General features: G+C 40.6%; 1 protein-coding gene across 21 annotated transcripts in view; it reads left to right on the forward strand.

Moving 5' to 3' along the window:
- The window catches only part of RAD51B (RAD51 paralog B), a 495,227-nt gene that overhangs the window by 332,246 nt on the left and 143,502 nt on the right, over window positions 1-19,479 (forward strand). For 10 of the 21 annotated variants that reach the window (XR_003925819.2, XR_003925817.2, XR_003925818.2 and 7 more), the window contains exon 11: window positions 1,816-1,921. The exons of 10 other annotated variants lie outside the window; for them this stretch is intronic. Coding sequence is in view for 5 of the 11 variants with exons in the window: in XM_030031133.2 (XP_029886993.1) it covers window positions 1,816-1,921 (106 nt within the window). In the remaining 6 variants the exon portion in view is untranslated. Of the gene's footprint in view, window positions 1-1,551; window positions 1,729-1,815; window positions 1,922-19,479 lie in introns of those variants that run through there. One more of the 21 variants, XR_003925824.1, reaches the window with a different exon arrangement.

Here is a 19,479-nt window from a genome sequence, read left to right on the forward strand (position 1 = left end):
AGTGGGCATGGTTAATGGTTGCACTCGATGATCTTGAAGGTCTTTTCCAACCTAAATGATTCTATGATTCTATGATTCTAACTGGAAAGAAGACAGGGAGAATCATGGGGAGCACAGCTGTGTGTTGGACTGCAACAGCACATGCCTTGTGGGCCATTAGCGGATGGGGTGGGGCTAAGCCCTTGCAGCTTTCCTCTTCCCTCTGCCTCACCTTTCCACCTGCTTGGAAGGGGAAAGCTATTTCAATACCATTTTACAAGACAAATCAAAAGACATCTCTTTAATATAATGAAATTGGGTGTGATTTACTCGTTTTCCCTGGATAGAGGCTTACTGGAGCTCACAGAGAGCTATCTTGGACACAGGGAGAGAGATGCAGTCTTCGCATGGCTCTAGTGGGGTTTCTAATTAAGGGACTGGACTTGATAACAGAATAGTTGGCTGTAGGAGATAGCTGAAACCTGCCTGCAGACAAGTAGAAGCCTTTTATAAAAGAATCCTAGTAAAAAGACTAAACCTGTTACCAGGAGGAAACTTTTTCAAGTGAACTGATCAGACAAAAGAAACAAGAATAAATGAGACCGTGTTACTGCAAAACAGTGTTTCTTAAAGAAGCAAAATGGCTGTTGCTGCAAACTAGCAAGAGGGATATTGGCTGCTACAGCAGGAGTCTAATGGCATCAGATGCACCAGCCCGGTTGTTTACTCGTAGGGATATGTTCACTGAACGTTTCAAGCACTCCAGGAAGAAAGGAGAGACTGAGAACTTCGCTATGTTTTATTAACATTCTTTTTCCAACACAAATCACGCTGAAGAAGACAACAGATAAATCCTGATTTCACTTTATTATTAGTTGTTGAGATACGCATTTATCACAAGAAATGGGAAACAGATTACACCAGCAAACACATCTGGCCTCAGACTGGCCTTCAGGTCATCCAAAAAGAAGCACGAAATATGGCGTTGTTTACAGCCAGGCACTTACAATCCCACACAGCTGCAGGGGTGAGAGGCAGCAGAATAAACTCTCAAGACAAGCTGACAACAGCTCCACTGCTGGGGTGCCCCTTTTGCAGACGAGACAACAACAGATGAAGAAATCTTGAGAATGACCCAGAGCAGTGCTCATTAGTGAATGAAGCGCAGGCAGGAAATGGGACAAGATTCCTTTTGTCATAGTTTTTCACCCAGCTGTCCGCCCGTCCCACAGCCACCCACATGCAATCAAATACAGTCGTAGTCAAACTCCAGAAAAGTTACACAAATAAAACCTCCGGTGATTGCATACAGACCCCTTCCAAGTTACATTTGCCCCATTAGCCAGAAATGAAAAATTGCTGGGTTTAATCCAGGCACGTTTATCTTTGCAATTAAGACTTATTACAAGGGGTTGTATTCAGGTAAAGCTGATAGGATCATGTAATTCTTCTTACTCATGTCTGTCTGTCTGTTTCTCTGCATATCTACTGTATATTATTGATTACGAGCACTTTTACTGCGTCTGCTGTATTTCCTTCTTATGGCAAAACGGTGATTTTTACTTTATGCAGGTATATACTCTGTTTCTGTAAAACAGATGTGTGTGATTCCCTGAATGACAGCATTAGCAAGCGGAGAAAAACATTTCTGGATTTCTGAAATGGATTCTCTGAGGAATCAAAGCTATTTTGAAATTTTTAAGTTATCATAATGACATCAAAACTCCAGCTTCTTGGAATCTTTTGTTTGTGAGTACTTAAAATCTTGCTCATAGGTTATTAAAAACCTTTTTTTTTCTTGTGGATTGAAAACAGTTTTTTACCTATATTTTTCAGCTGGAGTTAAAGAACAAAAGTCTGTTACAGACAGCTCTGTAACTCTCTTCCTTCCAAATGGCTGCCATCCTGCTGCTCTCCACCAGGACTGTGACTGCAGGGTTCTGTGAGTGGTTACACTCTATTCACTTGTTATATTCCCTTCATGTTTGGCTTTGCTCCTCTGTGGCAGTGGCCATTTTTAAATAGAGCAGTTGTGTATGAGCTGTTCACGAGATTCCTCTAAAGGGAGACTTTTAATGCATCAGCACTGAGGTTGAACATCAAGAAAAATTAGTGTCACATTTGCAGCTTATTGCAATTATTTTAAAAATCATGGATTCATGCAGTCTTGAGCCATCATGTCCTATGACTGTGTGTAGAGTTCCGAAGTGACATAAAGCAGCCAGAGAATTCAAGCTGGCATAATAAAACCAAAAAGGCCAGCCCCTTCCCACCCAAAATTAAAATAATTTAAGATTGGCATTCCCAATTTTCAGATCCTTAGTAGTATCATATGATAGCATTCCCTGAGTGTTTAAATGTCTTATTTAAAAAAATCAGTACACAAGGAAATTAATAAAGAAAACTGATGCTGAGAGATCTGGGGTTGAGAGCACATAATATTAGTTTAGGGTGACGTACACTAAAACCACACTGTACTAAGAAGTGAAAAGGAGTAAGTCTAGGTAGTTCAGAAGGTTGATTAAGAGATTGCCCTTTCTGAGATGAAGGAGGATTATGACATTCAGCTTTCCTTCCTTCTGTGTGACAGGAGGAGAGGAAACAAAGATGTCTACATGGAGTGGTCTGGTATCAATAAGACAAAAGTGTTTTGACCATAATCGTATTAGTACTGGTGTATAGCAGAACTGGTTGTTTAGAGGACAACATATCCATACACCTTCTTGTTCTCCCAAAGTAACTTAGCACTGATCTGAGGCAACTCTCTCTAGGTTCAGCACCCCTTTTTAGAGATCCCACTTGAATCAGTCTGCATAGGTATCATGGCATTCTTTTATTCTCACAAGTACCTACAAGGAGCTAGTCTAAGACCAACTTAATAACTTAACTACCAGAGACACATGAGATACGAAGAGGTCATATTTGCTAATCAAAGTGATTTTAAGTTTAACTGGGAAGGGGTGCTGCAAACTATCAGAACAGTCTTTGAGGCATCTGGTTTGCCACTTTTGGAGTCTCGTTAATATCTCTTTTGTGTTGTTAGGACAGCAATGGTAGCTATCAGACATTACTGCATCTCCTCTTACCAGTGTGTCTGGGTGCAGAATCACTAGAGCTTTTAGTTGTGTATTTTTTCCCCCACAACTCTCATTTCTCATCTTTATTTGAATCACAGGCTTGTTCAGCAGGTCAGCTAATGGAGAGCAGATTTTTTACTCATTCTGGTTCTTTTTTTCCCTTTTCCCTCTATTTATATAACACACAATTTGTAATCTTTTTAAAACCAAAGAAGAGAGAAGTCTTGAGTTCATCTAGATTAAAATCAGCTGCAGCCTATTAATGGACTCAGCCCAAGACTGAGACTTTAGGAAACAAAAACACTGGACTAAATTAGACTGAACTGGCCTCTGTCTTGTGGTGAGGGGATTCATATAGCAAAAGGAAAGGGGAAAAGAAGGGTGAAGGGAGAGGATCTCCATGTGGTTTTAATTCATTTTGATTCTCTTCCTGAAGCTAATTCACCCAACACAAAGGCTCTGTAGTGGGCAGCCAGCTTTTTAGAAGTTTGGCTTTCACTGATAAACAGCTCAATTCCTGTTCTGAAGGTCTGAGATAGCTCAGACCTGTGTGTAATCAGCCGAGGTTTAATGTGAGTATTTTGGTACAGGGTATTTCAATCACATATTAGAGACCTTTCATCATCTGTCAGAGTATATCCTGAAGACTCTCAGATAATTGATCTAACTCCTCCATTCATTCTCTCCCCAGAAATAGACAGTGAATTGTCTCATTCAAGAATCAGATCAGCAATCACATGGGCATGTTGAGCCAAAAGTACTTCCACTGGCATGGCACTCTCAGAAGGCAGCTCTTAGCTTCTTCTGGGCATAGGAGCCTTTGCCACTGAAGTAGCAACATACTGTTTTCTGCTGAAGGGAAAATACTCAAATGTTCTATTCTTCCCCTTTGCCGTTAAATCTTTTTTATTGCATTCTTAGCCCCATTGGTGTGTGTAGTCCTCTAGCAACATGCAAGAAATTATGTCTTTGCCCTAAAAAAGCCAGACAGTGGGTGCAGAAGTGAAGCAAACAGTAAATCATTAGCTGGAAAGTATTTGAATGATTATGTTAGGCACAGACAGTCTTTGGTTACAGTTTTCATGTACTTAGTGACTATAACTTGTAATCTAAGCAAAACTAAAAGGCAAATGGGGAGATTAATGGAGGGACTGAGATGGAGGAGGGAGTGGAACCAGGCCTTGAAAGGAAGGGTTGACGGAGATGATATTTGTGTGTGTGTTTTCCACTGCTACAATCCTATGTGCAAATATTTGTTATGGTAAATGAGTATAGGCAGGGCACGTATCTATTGCAGACTGGTTAATGAGCCACAACAATCAGCATTGGCTGTTCACTGCTCTTTTAAATGTGCCCTAGGAATGAGTAATATCAAAGGAAATATGGTTTTAACATTGAGGTCTGAAGATATCTGGCTTCAGCTGCTAATTCTTGCCAGTTTTGTGTAATAGTGGACAAAAGAATTTCTCCATGTCCTGTTTTCCATCTTCTTTTCTAATTTACAGGGATACTGAAATGTTCAGCATTATATGTAGGATACTCCATTTCTACAGTGTTAAAGGACATATATACATGCACAGATAATCCAGAAAGCCTTATAGATCCTTATCTGGGCATATTTTTCCAAAGTGAATTTTGCATTTTCATGGCTTTCCCACTTTATAAGTCAATTCAAGCAAAGGTTTAAATACACACGTAATCCCTTATACTTTGCTTGACTTAAATAATTTCTCACATTTATACAGGTCATCTGGAGACTAGGTTGAGGAGGACACGTTTTTTCCATGGGATACTCATGTAGTCCTTCCTTCTCCTGAACACATGCTGTACCTCCTCCTCAGCACCTAGTCCACCTCCTGTGTGCCACAGGGCTCTGAAAACGGGCCAGAGATGCTGCAGAGCTTTGGGGAATTAGATGGTTTTTTAAAGGATAAATCAAGTTTGATTTGATGTACTGGTGCTGTGAGAAAGACTATTTGAGTATCAAGGTGAAAGGACTGGAAATCTTCTTAGCATTTCCTGCCCGTATTTCTTCTTGCCAAAACTTAGGACATGATAGAGCTGAAATAAAGGCTTCTGGATACTGTTAACTGTCCCACTTTCTTCTAGGCCTTCCTCAAATGCTGCTATAAGCAAATCAGTCTACTGTCCTTTACAGTTACTCCGTTTTGTTCTTTTGCTTTTATTCTGTCATTAAGGCTATTACTTGTCTAACGCTCAGATCACTTCCTCCCCTCTCCCCAACACATTAGATACTGCTGACTCCAACAGAGGTAGTTAAAACTTTATTCAGAAATAACTGGAAGTAATTAGCCATATAGGATTTGGCGAAGGATAAGGTGTGGTTAAAGGATGAAACTGAAGTCCTTTTCACCTGCTTAATGTGTTTCAGAAATTTATTTTAAAGTACCCTATCAGTATTCTGAGAGAGTTAACTCATTTTGGATGGCTTTCTTTAAGAAGAAACCTGTTCTTAGTATTCTTTACCCCCCCTAAATATTAGACAGTTTTATGCTTTTACTATTTTACTATTGACAGCTAGCAAAATACCAAAGAAATAACTACAGCAGGTTGATGTAGTAAAAATTATGTACTTAACATTGGCTTACAGTAAGCCCCACGTGTTAGGATCTGCTTCATATGTCGACAAAGATACCATATTCATCTGCAACACTTTTAGGAGCAGAGCTGCACTACTCATTGCCATAATCTCCACATTTGGGGCATCTGTTCCCATGATTCCCTTTGTCTTGTGAGGTCCAGACCCTGCACAGCCTGTGGTTTTTTTTGCAGTCTTTTGTTTTTAGCAATTACTAAACAAAGAGTTATTTAACTGTAGCCTTATTTAGCCTGAAAGGAAATGTAGTGCTAGATCTACCGGTTTCAATAGGTTTTAACCCAAGACATGACAAAAAGCCACAGTCTTTTTCTTCCATTGATTCAAACCTGAAGAAACCAGATATGTTCAAACAGAAAACTCTGGGGAGAAGGATGGGGTTCAAACAGTCGTTTCAAGGCATATGATGTAGAAGTTATTTTCAAGAAACCTGTTTTAGTGTGTTTGCAAACTTGGGCAACTTACTGTACTGCTTACTCTTGGTTCACAATGTAAAAGTTGTCTTCACAACCATAAAGGTAGAAATATGCTTTTGAAAATGAGATAAAAGATTTGAGAACATAACATTCAGTTATCATGAAGAATGTTTTATCTTCATATTCTACCCTGTCCCTGTCCAGTTTGATCCTTCATACAAAATGGCGTAGTGGTAAGTTCTCGATCCTGGAGATTCCCAGGGACATGACACAGCATGGGTGATGTGTTACCTCTGAGTACGTGTACCAGGCTGAGCTCTAGTTACCCGTGTGCTATTAAGGGCCTGCAACACTTGCTCACGTTTTACCTGTAGAGAGGAAAAAGCTCACAATTTTTCAGTTTTCAACTACATAAAGTTCTCTGCAGAAAGGAAGAAAACGGAGAGAGAGAAGAGAGAGACATCCTGCTTTCATGTTCTTCTCTTGGTTCTGTAGCTGACTGCACAAGAGCGTGTGCAGCCACACGTGCCTAGGCACCAGAGCTTAGTGCTCTTGAGCACACATGCATTTACGTGACTCAGAGTAAGTTCCACTCCTCTGGTGGCTGTTAACAGAACAGGAAGCAGGGCCTGTTGGGAGGATTTATTTTAAGAAGCTGTTGTACAATTTTGGTTCCTTTCGGCTGCAGTGTTCGTTGTCAGCATATGGCTGCTCTCTTGGGGATGGTCTGAGTAAGCTGTACGGCCATCATTGTTGTTTCTCATTTGCCTTGCTGTGTTCCAAACTTAGTGTGGTTTCAGAGTGCTTTGCTGATGTGTCAGGTCAAGCTCCTCAGGTGCCACTTCTGAGATGATAACCCGCAGTAGTTCACCCTGGGTGCTGTCAAACCTGTTCAACTTTCTTTAAAACTATTCCTGCTAGTGTAACAGTCTACCAGTATTTCACCATGAAACTTATATCCTTCAGGGAGCTTCTGCATGTATGATGCTCTGGGGAAACTATGGGCGGAAGCTGCTGTACAAGGTGTACATTTGCTCACAGTCTGAAACTAGGTTTAAGAATAAAAGGCAGAATAATATAGAAAAGCATCCTGTAATATGATAGGTTTTTTATAGAAATACCTTTAGGAGGATCTTTACAGTTATTGCAGTACTTTACCTGTGATGATGCTTAATACTTTCTGAAATGAGATGGCTTTATTACTTAGAGAACTCCAAGCAGTAAAACTGTCGTTAGCATGGGAGTTTTGCTGCTGGTCTCTCTAGCAGCTGTTGGGGAACAGGCCATGAGTTCTTCCTTATCACCACTGCCTGGTGAGTGAACAAGGCATTTGGAGTTGTTTCGGCTTGCTTTTAGCCTGTTGGTGAACATTGGCGTAGAACCTGAAGCAAAATGGTAGAGGAAGAATGAAGTTAGTGGCTTCAGTCATGAGCAATTTTCAAGGAAACTAAGATGGTTCAGTCTGGTGCGTTTTCCAGGAGCTGGACATATTGTGTGTTGCTCTCAAGATTTTCATGCTGGGCAACACTTACTTTGTGGATCTTTTGCACCCACAGGCTTCCAAGCAATATAGGCTTCCCAGTGTGGGTCAAATTCACTTACACTCTCTCTCTTCTTGCTTGCAGCACTTTCCACAAGAATCTCTTAATAGTATCAGGTTATTTGTTGCTCTTCCTTAATTACTAGTTCTAAAAAATTTGCCTTGTATCATTCAGAGAGAAACAGGCTAGTCAATAAAGTCAGAAATTGAAGAACAGTCGGCTGTGTTAGTAGAGCTCTGAGAATCCAGTCACGCTGGTTTTCTGAGTGTACTTAGTGTTTCGCTTTGATGCTGTGAGTCCTGTACAGTGAAGGGTGAATACAAAAGTAGAATGTTGGTACTAGTCCAAAACTTCAGATGTTTATCATTCATTATCTGCATTTCACATACCTGCAAAACTGGGCTTGAGGATCCACAACAGAAGTTTTCTTTTGAGGTTTTTGCTTTGATTTGCGTTGGATCTATCCAGAAAATGTCTTGTGGCATATTACTTGAATTTTTGCAGTTTTTTCTCCATCAGGAAATAAAGTTCATGAAGTTCTGAGCCAGCGGAAGAAGGTGTAATAAGATGGAAGGTGCTCGTGTAGACAATTTCACACATGTTCAGGGGTTTATTCTTCAGATTTTTGGCAAGTTTTGTGTAAAAGTTTGGTCTGGCTCTGATGTCATCCTAAGTGATTCATCTGCTTCTCACTGTCTCCCAAGTGGGTGAATCACACTGTGTATCTCCAAGATGCACTATTAACATACACAGACAGAGGTGCACTAGAAAACATACTATCCTGAGGTCAAACCCTTACCATGTAAGTGTAAACTAGAAGATACATGGAAATGTCCTTTCCTGGTTTGCTAAATAGTCAACTTTTGATTCACTCTGCCTAGAAAAAGGTGAGGCTGAGAAGGAGGCAAGCTTGCCTGTCAGAAGAATAAGTTTCTTTCCTGATATCAAGCTCCATAGTTGGGAAGGTTATTTTCTCCTTCCTAAGTCCCCTGGCACTTCTGTTTTTTCCTCAAATATTGCTTGGCAATATCCACTGGAAGAGACAGTCCTGTTTGGGACAAAACCTTATTTATTTCCTTCTACCCCTACTTTCTATTTTTTTGTACTAGACAAGAAAACTGCGTCATTTGAGGAATAAAAATCAAGTTTCTATTTCTACATCTGCTTTTCTCCCCAACCTTTTATCTGTTGATTTGACTGATTTGCAGCCCTTCCTTCCCCCCTTGCTGTTAACTAATGGACTTTGGTATTAAGCCAGCCTTTCAGTGCACACACCACCATGCCAACAAGAGTGTGTGCAGCTATTCTGTCTGCTTTGGAAGGCTGCAGATGCAGCCAGAGCTAGAACAATTCCCGTATTGATCCTGCACTTGTCAGTTAATCCGTCATAAGGCATGGGAATCCTAGCCCCTTCCACATCTGCCTGCATAACTGCAGGGGGAAAACCAATTCTCTGAAGCTCTCACCAGGGAACAAGAAAGCAAAGAGAAATGGGAGCTCGCTGAGAGAGAGAGAGGGCTGTAAGCTACTGGGCTGGAGGGCCGTGAGATCGCCTACCTGCTCCACCCTTTCCCCCCGGCTCCTTTTCATCCTCCTGCAGGTCAGCAGGATCAGGTTTATGTTAGCGAACCATGAAGCTTATCAAATAAATGCTGCAGCAGCAGGTGTTTGGCTGTCTCCACAGGCCAAGTCTAACAAGGTTGATATTGTGTCTGTGGCCAAAGTAATGCAGTAATTACTTTTCTGGGCTTGGAACCCCCAAGAGGTTGCTGGGAACCAGTTAGAAAAACAAACCTTGCTAAGAGCAGGGGATTTTTGAAAAGAAATAGTGGTGCTCTCTGTGCCAGAAGAAGACAGGCATTTCCAGTGCAGCATCTAACGTGGTGCCCCGTCCCCCTGTAGCTTGCTCGCGTTACAGGGTCCCAGAACAGAGGCAAAGTGTGTGAGTCTGGTCAGTCACGTTAGGCCAGGCAGCTTATTTTTGGCCCACGGTGGCATGTGGAAAGGCAGCTGCTTTCTTTAAAGACATTAATATTGTACTGCAAGAAGAGCGAACCCTGGGTTAGGGGGGCCCTTGAGTGTTTGCAATTCCATCTATATAATTTAATTTGACTTACAAATCAGGAGTTGCATAGCATAGCGTTCCCACTGCTGTCTGTTTCTTGCTTTTGAGCATTTCCCTTGTAAGCTGGGAGTGCAGAAACTGAGTTACGGACCATGATGTAGCCTAATTACACCAAAGAAAAAATGAGATCTCAGAGCATAGCTCCGCTGTGCCATGCCCCTTTATCTCAGGTAGTCCGTTCCAGGCTACGGAGGGGAAAGTTAAAACAGGTCTGTACAGGGATTGCATTTTGAGGCAGCAATCTTCATCGTTCTTTTTGAAAGAATATTGATCATTTAGGCCAAAGCTTTTTCCCTGTAGGTGATTATTACACATGGTAATGCCTATTATCGTAAGGTCATTTAAACCAGATTTAGTAATTGCAAAAATGTCCTGAACTACTGGAAATTTCTTCTGCTGCTGTGTGGTTGTCCAGGAGACCAGAATTTGAAAGTGAGAAGAGGAAGAAAGCAAAACTGATTAGACATTCATAGGATTGCACATTAGATTTGAACCTGGTATGTTTAAAATAATACTTTTTTTTATAAAGAATCTATAAAATTCTTACTACTTATAAGGAATTCTTTAGGCATACTTCTCTGCTGTTGAACCAAGCTGCAAAGCAATGGCTTTGTAGTGATGAATGAATTTTCCCAAGCTAGGAAAGTTAGCTTTTCATTAACGTCTGGCAACGCTTTCCCATTCCTACTGTTTATGTTAAGCTCTATTTTTGCATATTACCTTGTATTATGAAGACCTGGTGTTTTGGTGATGGTCCAAAGATACCATGCCATTCGCTCAGCCTTCTTCAGTGTTTCTTGCTAAAGTGTTTTGTTCTCGGTATGTTATGCTGAACACACTGTGACTGAGCGTGCTGTAAAGCCCTGCTGTGAATGCCGTGGCAAGCTAGTCCCCAGTGTTTAATTTTGTGCTAGGAATACTGTGCACTTGGAGGCGAGTGCTATGGGTAGGTCAGACACTTGCTTCTTCAGGGTACTCAGTGACTTTCCGTAAACACTGCCTGAGTATAGCAAGTAGTGAAGAGCTACTGTACTAGGACTGCTGGGAGGGAAGATACTGTGATTTGCCTCGGCATTATTGGTTTTAAGTCTTAACTTTAGTTTGCTCTTGAAAAATGGTGCTAGGGTTGCAATTTCCCCATGCTGTAACGCAATACAGATTGGCCAAAAATCAGGCAGGGTATGTACCTCCTAAGATGGCCAAGATGGTGCTTATAGAGCTCACTACTTTAATTGGGGACACAGTTGCACAATATAGACAGTTTCGTTTAACGTGGTACTTTGATTTCTTATATATATTGTTGAACCACTTGTGCAACATTTAGAAGGACATACAGAACAGCTTAACAAGGACAGATTTTTTCATCGTGTATTTTGCAAATATTCAGGAGTGACGCCTGAAAGTTATCATTTGGAGGAAGCATTGCTGCAGAATTTGGCATACTTGCCTATCTGTACTGAAGTTTCAGATTCTGGGGGGAGATGAAGGCCCATATATTTATTATTCTGTAAAAAGCAACTACCAACTATGGCCAGCTATAATAAATCATGTATATTATTAATACTGGAGAGGAGTGAATCAGTGAGAAGCCGTTCAGGACTGAGTTGTATGACAATGTTAAAAAGAGGCTGAGGCATGTTAGGATTGGTGTTGCAGTGGCAGAGCTGTGTATGAGAGCCTCACACATGACTTATCAGTGTTTACCTGAGTGTAACCAGACATGAACCAGAATATATTTTCTATTAATATTACAGCTGTGATTTTTTTTTTTTTTTTTCCTTTTGTGATTAGAAGAATGTGCCAGCTTGTGTGCGTGTGTGTGTTCTGGCAGTGGAAGGATGAAAGTGTTTACAGTTTCCATATGAAAGTAAGAGCATGCCTTCTCTAGGCCCAAAACAGTTACAAAAGTACTTCATAAAGCTCAAGAAATAATGGTGAAGAGGAAAACAAGTGGCAGTGGATTAGACCAAGGTATTTTATGTACTGTGATGTTTTGTGTAGTCGTCTGGAAAGAAACAGAAGAGACCTTTTGAAGATCGTTGATTGGAAACAATCTTTACTACTGATCAAGTTCACCTTTGTCAAAAAGATGATTATTTAAATAATAGGCATCTTTTACTCCCATGGCACATAACAGATTCAAAGACTTGACCTGATAGATCAACTGTTAAATGGCTCATTAGATTAGATAAGGGAGTTGGAATGTATTTGATGTTAATATTACATCCCTACATACCGTATGAAATCTCTCTTCATCTATCATCTAGTGAAATATATTACCCAAGTATAGGATGTCATCTGCATGTTGTGTAGTCTTCTGAAGGTTGGGGATTGGCTTGGATATTACTTTTGCTTTTACTACTTTTTATGCCCAGTAGAAAAAAATCTTGGTATTCGCTATAAAGAGATGAAAACATGTTTTCAGGAATTGGTAATGGACAACAGAGTTCTCACCTAATAGTCAGTTTAGATTTAAATCTGGTCTATATCAGGAAGAAGAAAAAGGCACTCTGCTAACCAGCCTGAAGAGAGTAGATTTCATTCCATTCTTTAATGGAGCAGATTATTCCTGGCCTTTTAACATAGAAATTGCCAACATAAACGGACCCCAGCAAAGATTCTCCTCTAATATAAAATACCTAATATTGTCATTTCTCGTCAGATTCCCAAAACAAGGTAATGGTGTGATCTACTTGGCAGGATGCTAAAAGCACATCTATTATTTAAATTAACTCACTCATTTTTGCTTGATTAAGAAGTTCTATTATTCCATGGCCCAGATTCATCAAACTTATTTTTTCTGTAGCCCATTTCCATTCATGGCTTATGGTCAAAATAGGAGTTCAAATCTCCAGAATTAATCTTAAGCCCTTAATACGCCATGTGATTTCTGACCCAACAAGGACTTGGATCTCAGAGTAACATACACAGCAAGAAAGTGATCTCAGCCTTCCCATTTCTTGTCTGAACCTGTGAAGAGCCACTATGGAAATGTATCAGAACAATGTGATGCAGTTGCTGAAGATGCCATCAGTGTTTCCAATGGGACTCCTAAAAAACCAAACCAAACCAAACCAAAGCCTTCTTTCTTGAGCTGTTGATAAATTGACCATGAGAGTTAACATATTCTAGATGTAATTTAGCTTTTCATGATATTTTCTAAGCCTGTGATGAGTAACAATAGCCATTGATCAGTTACTAGCATGGTATATGCACATACTTTGTATTTGGGAGCCAGTCCTGATGTGACTGTGAAGCATGCATAGAGGTTGCCGAAGCACAGTTTCTCTTTTTCTGGGCAGCATTATGTATTGACCTTTTAAGCATTATTTGAACAGTCAGTGTTGCTTGAGTGACTTGTCATATCCGTCCTAAATACTTTTGCATTCTGAACATGGACAAATTTTTTTTAGTGACCTGCTTTCAATTAAAAAGTGATAAAATGAGCCCTTGACAAGTTTATCAGGAACTAATTTCAAGTGCTCATATATTCCGAAAAGTGAGTCTGAGGCAATGGTTTGGAGGCTCTTACTAATACATGCAGATATGAACTCTTAGAAGAATTCACTGGGGAGGCTCTTTTGAACAAATGCCTGTGCAGAATTGCTTCTTGTCATCCCCAAGACAACTGGTTACCACTATGATTTAAGATCTCTGGAGACAGTGAGAAAATTTTTAGGAAACATATTCAGCAGAAAATAAATAGCACTTACGCCTTTACGTAGGTTAGTGTGATTAGCCTTGGGAACACACACAAAACTCTACAGTGCTTACTGTGAACAGTGTGAGACTTAGTCTGACTTGGAATTTTAAAAATTCAAATAAAATTTCAGAAAGTTCTAGCTGGAATGCTGAGAATTTCCCTGTTGGCTTTTTGGAGTGTGAGCCATCTTAGAATTGGTTCATGCTGTTAATGCTAAATAAATAGGAGTTTTGAGGTCCATTGCATGGGAAACATATGAAGTCTGTAGTATCAGAAGGAAGACCAGTGTGTCTGGAAATTATAGACTCTAGTTTTCCGTGTTAAGCTATTGGATTTGTCTATTTTACGCTCTTTCTGAAGTTGTCTTGCTTAAAAGTCCCACTTTAGTCCATTTTTCCTTACATATATCTTTTCTGTGCTATTTTTGAGGAAGTGGTGAGAGTATTAAAATATATTTATCTATATATATATGTATCTGTATTAGTAAGACACATGTAAATAAAAAATTCCTTATGTTTTTTGGAATAGTGGTCTTAGGCCACTGTTAAGATTCCTGTTTCCCAATCATTTAACACACTGGAAGTTTAATCAAGGGGTATTAAAGGATATACCTTTGGCCGGGGAAAATAGTTTGGCAAACAAAAGGTAGGAATGGTAGAGATAGGAGGTCTTTTAATATGTTTCCAAGAGACAGGATAGAAAGAAAGCAAATGCAAAAAAAGACTAAAGGAAAGAAAAAAACATAAGGGAGAAAAAATTAAAGGACAGTACCCAAACTGAAAAGCCATTAGGGAGAGAGAATCATCTGAGAAACTCCAAAGGGTGGGGAATGGAAAACTGGAATTAGGAGGGGACCTTAAAAAAAAGTCAAGCCTAAAGCTTTGTCCATGCTGCCAAAAAATCTATTTTGCTCAATTTTGGCTAAGCAAGATAAACATTTTTTCTGGCATGTATAGGTGGTGGCCCAAATTTGTTTGTTACAAGTAGGTTGAAAAAAACCTTCCACAAATGCTTTTGCCTAGTCTGGTGAATTGTGCTAAATCATATTTTTACTTGAGTCAAAAAAACTTGGCCCCACAGAGGCCGGCCAAACACCAAGGCAGATCAGACACAGTTGGATTTCACAGCTGTTTTTAAATTCTGTGGTTTTAGCTGTGTGGATGTGGCTTAACTGCAACATCCCGCCAGAGCTCCCAGGGAAGGAGCACCCCGAGGTAGCATTCTCCAGCTCTGCCAAACATCAGGAACAGCGTAAGCAAGGGAGATTCAGCACTTAATGGTCTTGATGTCTGTAGTGTAAAATCACAACAAAAATGCCTGCAGCAGACCGTAACACAAAGAAACCAAGGACACAGACAATTAATGTGAGTGTGCTTGTTCTACAACAGCATGCCATGTGTTTCGCTCCATTTTGTACAACTGTAGTGGGGCTGAGGCCCGAGGTGGATCAAAGATCTGCTTGGAGAGGGGGGAAAAGAGGCTGAATATTGCCTTTGTCTTTCTCTGGTTTCATGAAGGTTTGTTACTCGCTTGGAGTTGGCCTAAATGGCGCTGCCTGGTGTGTCTTCCCAAGGAGCCATTCTGCTGGGTGAGGATCACCAGGTGCAGATGTTTGACTCTGACCACGTAAGACCATAGCCAGGTTTCAGGTTGTAGTAATGCTGATCTCTCAACTCATGGTCACCAGCAGGTAGCCAACGGAAGGGCAACTTCTGCGTCAGTTCTGGCGCTCATCAGACTCCTCAGTCAGTTGTCTAAGGGAGCTCAGAAATCTGTTCACTTTGTACTTGTGGGTTAGCCTTTTGCCACTTTTTCTCCCTGAGCAAGGGAGCACTAGTGCAAGGGAATCAGCAAGGCTGGATGAAAGAGACATGGAGGACAGCACGGGACCATGTCTTTTGCTAGCCATTCACAGTTACAGTGATTTGGCTTTAGTGTCAAACCATGTGGGACAGTGAAGTAAAGCTATTTGTTTCAGGATAGCGTACCCTCAGCTGCAGGTGTTGCAGTGGTGGAAAGACTGGTAGCACAATCCCAACAAAAGCTGTATGTTTCCACTTTTTCCTATGAAACAGACAACTTCAGGGTTTTTTCTGAAGCTCTGACAAACCTGTGAGTGTAGTAAACTAATAAAATGTGGCTTGGTACAGATCTGTACCTTGTGGTTGATTGACTGTATCTACAAGTTTTTCCTGCAGTTAGTGTACTTAGAAATCCTCTTTGTGCATTTCATGGAATCTAATAATGGGTAAGTTAGTAAGCCAACAGGGACAATTACAAGCGGTCTCTCCTCTACTTGGTCATCTCTTTTCACTGAATTTCTGTAACCTCACATATGTTTGAGAACCCCTATCCTTTGTCAGACTTGGTTGAAAAAGTTATACATTGGGCTACAGAATGCGATTGCGTAAGTGTTGTCTTTGTAGAAAACCAGACTAAAAAAGAATCCGATAAACAGTATTGAGGCAAATGACACAACTGTATTGTTTGACTTTAGTGATTGCAAACATGATTTTAACATTTCTTCCTTCAAGCAATTTCTAATGTCCTACTGCTTCTATTCAACAGAATGTTGCAACTTGAACCTGTTTGTTTTAGTTGAGCTGAGAAAAGGCTGGACTTGTAAATGCTAATCTAGCTCTTTTTGTGTCAGTTCCAGCGCATGCAGAAGAGCTAATAAGGACCTGTTAAACTGATTCTGGCCGTTAGAAATATGACCTATGTCCCTGGTCCTTAGACAGCTTTTGAGGCTCACAGTGCTCCATGGGATGTAGGACGTTAGTTTTAGGCAGCTAGCTAAAGGCATCTTCGTCTTATTCAGCACCATTTTCTCTGGCGTGCCTCCATTGAGAGATAATTGGAGGAACAATGGTGAATTGAGCCACTCAGCCTGATTTTTCTGACAGTCTGAGTACCTAAAGATCCTTGTGCTGTTACTGGTTGTTTTGCGATAGCATCTGTGACCCCTATTCAGCATCCAGAGCTCCACAATGTAAGGCACTGTGTACACACAAAGAATAAAAAGATGGCCCTTGCCCTTGCTGACTTCAAATATGGTTTATGGTTCATCCAGCAACTCAGTATGTCAAACTGAACACCAAAACTCACGGCCAACAAAATCACAAAACATTTGAAAACAAACTCAGCTTAAAAAGACCACATGAATCACCATGTAAATGTTGTCCTGTTGTACTCTGGAAACATTTCTGACTTCTGATTGGTATGTTGATAAATTCCTGCAACCAATATCATGTGACAAAAGGGCTAACCCAACATCCAGCATTTCCTAAGTGGTCATAAATGGGATCACACTTCTTTACGAGCTCTCAGAAAGGGAAAATATATTTTTAAATTGCTGTATTGGCAAATAGGAAGGGCAGATGGGGAAAACCAACATATTTAGTTGCAGTAAGTGCCCAAAACCATGGAACGAATACCAGTGCTTTATGAAAGAGTGCTGCAAACAGTTTGAGCAGTCCATTTTTCTTACAGAATAATCTAGCCATAAGCCATTCCCAGTAGATGAACAGTGCCCACCAGCCTTTGCCAGCCAAAGAGAAAAGGGGGAAGAACTTTGCACTTAAGTTGATGTGGTCCTTTTTGGACTTGCAGTAGTCTTACAAAGCAGTGTTCACAGTCAGTCATTCTGTTTCCAGCAGTGTCCTTGACCATACCCCCTGCCAGTAACAGGACCTTTAAGTCCAAGAGACAGAAACAACTTTTTCTTTTTTTTTTTTTAACCAACTAGCAGAGGATGTGCTGAGCCAAAATAGAAATAGCAAGGTCAGGGCAGGGCAAGGCCCTGCATTTCATTAGCCAGGCCTGGCTAGGAGTGATTAAATATGTACAAGATGCTTTGAATAGATCCAGGGAGGAGGGATGAAATTGTGGAATACAGAAAAATCATTCTTTGGTGCTGTCAACTGACTAAATACAGGATGGTACTTAATTAGAGAGATAAAAGGAATTTCTTTTAATTATTTTAATTTCGTAGAAGAGAGGGGATTTTTTTTATTTTCTGTTGAGTGTTTTGTAAGAGGGGGAGAGGAGGGTCTGGACAAAAAGTGTGAGCCTGGCTTAACAGAATCCAGATAGCCTCGAGGTACATGTTGACCTAGCCTGCAGTTCTCATGAGCATAACTTGATGAAGACCCAGTAAAAAGGACAAAATTATATTGGCAATGGAATCAAGGCCCTGTTAAATTTTGGAGGCGCTCCGGTTAGAAACTGATGACCTTCTGAGCACATTGCACTGTCTGTTTCATTAGACATGTTAGAGAAAGAATTTGAAAAGAATGGAACTTTGAAGCCAAATAAAGTACTGTGTCAACTGGTGCTTTCGCTGCCCAGCTTGAATTTGCTATTGGGGCCGCCTGACTTAACTGACATTTTATAGCTGTATTGTAATTCTTGTACGACAATTGCATTGTTGCATAGGTACCTAGGCACTGAATGCCCACAGTTTGTAGTCCTTTTCCGTAGAAACTACCAGCCCAGCTGGTTGAAACTAGAATACATTTACATTCGTCCAGAGCGCCAACAACAGTGTCTTTGCAAAATTTCTAGGGGCTATTTTCTTAAACCAGCCCATAGGAATTTGGATGTCAACTTTATACCTCTTCTGAAAGATTATTCCTGCAGCAGCATAGCGCTCCTTAGTGTCATGTTGGAAGGTTGACTCAGAATCAGCTGGGTTTTTCAGTATACTCATTTTTTGCATTAATCTAACTTAAAACATTGTGAAAGCCTAGATGTAGTTACAGTAGTGCAATCTCTGTGTCTAGGCACTAGTGTATTTACACTAGTATAAAAATATTTGTGTCATACTCGTTCTTGTTACCGAAATAGTGTATTTTTCCTTCTAGTGCAGTATGTCTCGATGACCTAAGAATTGTTTTCTTGGGCAGTGTCATATCTTCTTTGCTCTATTACAGTAAATATAAAGCTTATAAAAAAACTTTTGCTCTTCTGAAAGTCATTTGACAGTGGAGCTGACATTAATGGTCAGTTCACTGGCAGAGGCACAGTTTGATTTATGTGTTTTCTTGCTAAGATGTCAGATTGACAGCCCCAGGAACAGAAATACTCAGCTAATTGCCCAAACATGCAGCATATTGCAAACTTTGCCAACCTTTCACAGTGATAGTATCTTGATCCTTGAGCGTGAGAGCATATCTAAGCCTTCAGAGGGCATTCAGTGCTGAACCCGATAGGGCCTAAGAAGTACTTTTGTTAGATCTCTTCATGATTCACTAAGGTAAACAATGACCATGAGTTTCTTTGTGTAAAGCAATTGAACAGCCAGCCTGGCAATAACAGCTCCGAGTCAGAATTAGCAAGAGCTAGGTTTCAAGCTACGGTAACTTTATCCTGAAAGGTTGCAGATCCCACTTCCATCCCATGAGTGAGCACTTGCCCTTGGTCATTGTATCTCTCCCTGCTGTTCCACTACCAGGAATGACCAGTTGTGGGCCTGCAAGTTTAGGTTGCACATTCTTCGAGATTTCTAAACTAGCACTAGTGTAAATTTAGTCTCTGAGGCTTGGTCAGAAGCCGTATTTGTCAATAGATGGTTGCTGAATCAACACCGCTGTTCCTGTGTACCCATCACAGCAAGTCCTAACTGCTGACTGATTGTGAAACTTCTCGTTCTTTCCCTGACCCTTCCCGCATCTGCTCTTCTCCTCCTTTTCAGGTTTTCTCCCTCCCATTTCTCTCATCCATGCCCTTCCCCATTTCCCTTCACCTTCTCCCATCTACTCCTTCTCCATTTTTTTCTCCCTGCTCCTGTCAATTCCAGTTGTCCTGAGTGTCCCCATTCCTGCTGCTCTCCCTTTCTTGCATTACATTTTTTCCTTCATCTGTCCCCACATTTTTTTCATTTATTCATCTTCCTGCTGCTGCCTATCGCCCTCCTTTCATTGTCACATGGAATAATCAGCAGTGTTACAAAGAGGGGGATGCTATTAGGAGCATTGTATTTATCTATCCTGCATCATTCCTGTCTTGTCCTCATAGTTT

The sequence above is a fragment of the Aquila chrysaetos genome, chromosome 2 (genome assembly GCF_900496995.4).
Source record: "Aquila chrysaetos chrysaetos chromosome 2, bAquChr1.4, whole genome shotgun sequence".
Taxonomy (NCBI): Eukaryota; Metazoa; Chordata; class Aves; order Accipitriformes; family Accipitridae; genus Aquila; species Aquila chrysaetos.